Source organism: Camellia sinensis, chromosome 13, assembly GCF_055761805.1.
Source record: "Camellia sinensis isolate YWXY chromosome 13, ASM5576180v1, whole genome shotgun sequence".
In the NCBI taxonomy this organism is placed as follows: Eukaryota; Viridiplantae; Streptophyta; class Magnoliopsida; order Ericales; family Theaceae; genus Camellia; species Camellia sinensis.
Window position 1 is genome coordinate 12,469,115 of NC_138973.1, and position 5,779 is coordinate 12,474,893.

Here is a 5,779-nt window from a genome sequence, read left to right on the forward strand (position 1 = left end):
AAATTCATGATCAAATACATCACAATTAAAAAATCAAAAATAAAATGACACGAGCCCAAACTATGAGATGGTTAGTATAATTTGTCCTAATTTCAAAAATAAGAGAAGTTATTGTAATTATTAAAACTACAATAAAAGTTTCTGTAATTATCTAAAATTTCGGAGCTGTAATTTATTTAGTTAATTCGCGAGCAACCCCTTAAGTTGGAATCAGTCAAGCGAGTTAGTCAGAGTCGTGACTCAGAGCTTATGTAATATAAAAAACCAGCCGTGCTGAAAAAAAACATTTATCCACCAATCACACCCCACTGGGCCTGGGGGTCACCGCCAGTGGGGCCTGCCTCTTTTTCCTATAAAAAACCAACAAAGCAACGGGTTTGCCCGCCTTTTTCTTTACAAAATTATTACCCAATAAACCCAAAAAAAAAAACCTCAAATTTTTAAAAATTTACAATATTACCATTCTAATCTTTGAAGATGACGTCATTTGCTATTCTCAACAACGGCTGGATGGAGTCTGGAGAGAACTTCCTAGCGAACAAGAATGGGTCATGTCGTCTGCTCACAGACGAATCAGAGCCGTTGATTTCATCATCACCGTACCTAGGCCGGTCCGTCCGTAGCGACAAGATTAAATCAGGCCCCACTTCAGATGCAGTGTACGTGCGAGGGTGACCGTCGTGGCGATTCCTCCAGTCCACGTGGGTGAGAGTAGCAGGCACACATCCACGTGGATCGTCCATGTTGACAAGTGTAGGGAAGTAGTGCTCCTCAGGGTAACAAGCGTACTCGTCCAAGCATGGTAGCTTGAACTTTGACCACAACCTTCTGTCACTCACTACTATCCTGGCGTGCTTACGTGTCAATACGAAAAACTGGGACCCAATTCGAAAATCATGGAAGGGTAGCTCCGGGAGCATGGTTTGTTCCCCACGCGCCGCCCAACGCTGGTACGCGCCGCCCTCGTTTTTTAGGATCTCAATGAAGCTCTTCTTAGTCTGAATTAGTATTTTGTAGGTGAAATTGAAGGAGTGGAGAGGGATACAAGAAGGGGAGAGAAGGGCAAACATGGAATTTGATGTGTCGTGGAGAAGCGCGTGGGAGAGCAAGCGACGCGCCGCCGAGACGAGAGTGGGGGAGAAGCGGCGAGTGGGTTTGGAATCGGGTATGACTCGGTTCTCGAACAGACCCGAGAACGGCGGGTCGTATGGGGAACTCGGGGCGGCGTGTATGTATATGTTGTATAGGTTCGTGGGGGTTTGGTTGAAGAAGATTTCCCAAAGAGGTGCAAAAGGGAGTGGTGTAGTGGTTAGGAACATGAAGGCTACTTTTTTGGGTGTTGATGGGTTCGGGTTGACCCGGGAAGCCCGTCGGAGCAGCGGTTCATCATCATCGTCTTCTGCGGCCGCCGGCGGCGGTGAAGTGGTGGTGGTGGTGGTGGTGGTGTTTTTTATATTTTCTTGGGTTTTGATAGTGGGTGTGAATGTGGGTAATGGGTTGACACTAGTTTTGTTAGTAGTGGTGTTGGGGGTTGGGGCAGCGGTGGCGCCGCCGTTGGTGGTGGCGGTGGTGTTGATGGTTGAGGTGGCGGATGTGGTGTTGGTGGTTGAGGTGGCGGAGGTGTTTGAAGTGGTGGTGGGAATGGGAGGTGTGATGATGGTGAAGATGATAGCAAGGGGCAAGCAAAGGAGGAGAGCACAAAAGAGAGAGAATGGAGTTGGCGACAGCATGGTTTTCAACTTTAGAGAAAGAGAGAAAGTGGGATAAAGATAAATTGACGGCAGGGATGGGACGCGAGCGATACATGCCAATTACGATACAACCCAACAGTTGGGATGGAATTCCAATTACAATACAACCTAAAAGTAGGGATGGAATTGAAAAAATTATTGGTGGGTCATGTTCAAGTCAATTATAAATTGTCATTCTTCCTAATATTTTTTAATTATTTAATATAAAATTATAAATTTTATTTTTTTATATTAATTATAATACATATGAAATGTCACATGACATTATCTGTAGACCAACCAATAACTTCTCGTGAAATTATGTGTTAGAAAATAAAACTGGTTATTTGGCTAGAACTATAAAGGTGTGCTTATTTTATTTTTTTTATTTTTTTGAATTATACAATCTCTATTTTTTTTGTAAAATCATAGAAAGTATTATTATTTAGATCATCTCCAATAATCACTAAATGTTTGATTATTGAAGTAAGGTTTCGTTTCAGAAATAGGTTATTCTTTTAGTTATTTTAATCTGGGATTAAAAAGTTTATTTGGTTTAGACATTTTATTTTATTTTATTTTATTTTTTGTAAGAAAAAAATTGAAATGATTATGATTTAAATGTGATATTTATTTTATTAATTTTTTAATCTATTTTATCTTTTTGCGACTAAATTAGCAGCCAATCTAAAAAAAAACTAATTTCAAACGAGGGTTAAGTTGACAAATTCGATTAGATATGTGAATGAATTATATTTATTTATATATTAATGTAATGATATTAATTAATTAAAATTAAATTTATAAAATTAGTTAAAAAATTTCAATACAAAAGGTGAATTGAGGCCTGTTTGGAAATAGCTTATTTTAATTAATTATTTATTTATTTTTTTATAAAAAGATGTATAAAAATATAAAGAGAGTACTCCAATATAATGGAATATTTTGTTTTGTTAAGGCGGTGTTTGGCAACTTAGTTTTTAGTTTTTTTTTTGATTTTTTTCACTACAAGACAAATGTTTTACAAAACCAAAAAAAATCAATCCAAACAAAATATCGCATCAAATCCCATAATCATTTCACTTTTTCTTTCACAAACATCACCTCCAACCACAAAAAAACCTAACTATCATCCTAAACACAAAAAAAAAAAAAAAAAAATTCCAATAATATCCTACAATTAAAAAAATCTAAAAAAAAACTCACTTCCCAAACACTCACTTAGTTATTTTAGCCAAGTTTTCGTTTGACATAAGTTAAAATGTGATTTTTTTTTATTACAATAGCCACAAAAAGATAAAATAGACTTTTTACCCAATAAGATAAAATGTTACATCTAAACTATAATCATTTCATTTTCTTTCTCACAAAAGTAAAAAAAAAGCCAAAAAAAACTTATCCCAAAGAGGCTTTTTAATCCCAAGCCAAATCTCTCCAATTACAATAGTTTAACCCAAGGTTGTGGCATTGTGGTAAGGCCTTGGGGTTTAAGCCCCAAGGTCACAAGTTCAATTCCTCCCCTTGGGCCAATCTCCTGGGCGAAGCACTGTTGGTTAGGAGATTAGACCTCAAGGATGCCTAATCAGCTACTTGGTGTGGGTTTAATGCTCCCCCGCTGTGCGAGTCATGACTTAATCGAAGCTTGCCTTGGGAGGTCGGGACAAGCTTCCAGGTTATAGTCTCTTACTCGGAACGGACAACAGGACACCCTGGTGATCTTCTCATGGGGCGCTGCCTTAGACCTGCGGGAGGGTGGGAGGATTTCCCTGTAACAAAAAAAAAAAAAATCCCAAGCTAAAATAGTCAAAATGTCAACCCACATTCCAAACGAATCCTAAAAAAGTATTTGTTATAATTTAAATAAGTATATTTTTTAACTTTTTATAAAAAGATGTGTAAAAAATTAAAGAAATAATGTGTCTAAAAAAAGATTAAAAAAAATATAAAATGTGCTAATATAGAATATGCCAAGTAGTGCCTAAAATGCAAATTCTACTTTGTAAGGGATTCATAAATCCATCAAATATGAATATTATGTTTTCATTTGGCATTGGTTGGGATTAAAAAAATACAAAAGATAAAATAAACAAAATAAATTAACAAGATAAAATATTTCATCCAAACAATAATTATTTTACTTTTTTTCCATAAAAATTAAAAAAATTAAAAAATTATTCTTAAACGAACTTTTTAGTCTCACTTAATATTTTTTTGTTTTGATCTCAGTCTCACTTATGGTTGTCGCTTGCCTTTTTGTCACTAATTAAATTGGAGAGTTTATTTCAAGGCCTTGTGGATTAATTTTGGGTTAATTTCATTAATTTGATTTCTTCATTTTTTAGTGTGATGAAATAAATCAATGATATAAAAATTATTAAATTGATTAAATATTAATAATCATATTAGTAGACCACAAAATTCACAAAAGTACATAACAAATATAATTTAAAGAATAAATTATTTATTTTTTCTTAAATTAGATCAATTTAATTTTTTGAATCCACAACATTGAACTCTTCAATCAAAATTATTTGACACGTGAAAAGTCTGATAGTATCTATTCTTACCTAAATTTGACTTATTGAAAAACATATTAACTCGATTAGGGTAAATTACAAATATACTCCTTGATATTTGATTAAAATATGAATCGCTCCTTGTAATTTTAACAATTACATTTCACCTCCTGAGGTGTCTAATTTCATAACAAATCGCCCATTTGTTAATAAATCATCAAGTCAATTAACAATTTTTAATGATGTTAGAAATATGTTTTAATTAATAATTTATATAATTTTATTATTGTATAAGAGGGCAATTATGAATTTCATTTTTTTAATTAATTCTGTTCAATAAAAAATACTAACAAGGAGGTATTTGTAATTTTTCAAACCACATAGGGCAATTTGTACTTTAAGTAAACCTCAGGAGGTGTATTTGTAATTTTTCAAATCACAGGACAATCTGTACTTTAAACAAACCTCAAGAGGTGTATTTGTAATTTACTCACTTGATTATAATAAAAATCACAAAATAATAAGGGAAAATTAGTCTAGGATCCCTCTCCCACTTTTCGTAATGGAAGAGATCCACAAAATTATTTTTTGATGTCTAAGGTCCTTAAACATATCACGGAGAAATTTGACCTTACCAAATCAAGACTCATCTCTCTCTCTCTCTCTCTCTAAACTTCTCCATTCTCAGACCTGTCCAGATCAACTCTTGTTCCTCACCCCTGACTTCATTCTCCAGCCGATTGAGTTCCACCCTCACCAGATCAAATCTATATATATATTGTGGGTGTGATCTGATGTGGGCGGCTCTACGATCTCGTGCTCTTCTTCTCTCCTCTTCATCGTATTCTATCTATCCTGTTACTCATCAATGGAAGTTAGGGTTTAACAACTTCAATCGCACTTTGTGCTCCTCCCTCGTCGCCGAGAGCGACACCAAAAAAGGCTTACTGAACTTGGAAGAAGTCCAGAAAGTTCTCACCAATGTCAAGGTAGACAATGTCAAGGTCGTTCCCATTCGAAACCACTGCGATTGGACTGATTTCATGGTCTTCGTCACCGGTCGATCTTCTTGGCACGTTCGCAACATCGCTCAAGCCCTATTATTTTCCAGCTTGGACGAACAGGTTAAGCAAAAGCAAAGGGGTGCTCAGAGAATGTTACTCCCCAGCGTGGAAGGAGAAATGGTAAATCACGATCACAGTGTCCCTGACTCATCTCCAGAAGTGCATCTGAGGAGTGTATTTGTTCCTCTGCTAAGTTCATCTACTGTATGCTTTAACATGTAAAATTTCTCTGGGTTGAATAAATTTATTCAAATCAGAGAAATTTAATCTAATCACACTCTTTGATTGAGAGTTTCAAAAGCTGCAATTTTCAAATGACATACGAGTAAAAATTCGATGCAAATTGTAAAAACTAACTGTGATTGATTTATGATGATTTATGAGTTGTGAATTTCTATAGGTGGAGTGATTTGGAGAGGGGGGAATTTCTCTGATTTGAATAAATTTCTCTGGGTTGTTAAGGGAAATT

At 35.3% G+C, this 5,779-nt stretch overlaps 1 protein-coding gene across 1 annotated transcript; it reads right to left on the minus strand.

Annotated features, from left to right (window-relative positions):
* Positions 1 to 206: 206 nt before the first annotated feature.
* On the minus strand, positions 207 to 2,009 carry LOC114300694 (glycosyltransferase BC10-like). The gene has a single exon (XM_028245552.2). It carries the CDS (start codon positions 1,728 to 1,730, stop codon positions 465 to 467), a length of 1,266 nt encoding a protein of 421 aa, XP_028101353.2. The 5' UTR covers positions 1,731 to 2,009; the 3' UTR covers positions 207 to 464.
* Between the last annotated feature and the right edge of the window lie 3,770 nt (positions 2,010 to 5,779).

Excerpts from the sequence above, each read along its gene's own strand:
- LOC114300694 (XM_028245552.2), bottom strand. The coding sequence starts at position 1,730 with ATGCTGTCGCCAACTCCATTCTCTCTCTTTTGTGCTCTCCTCCTTTGC.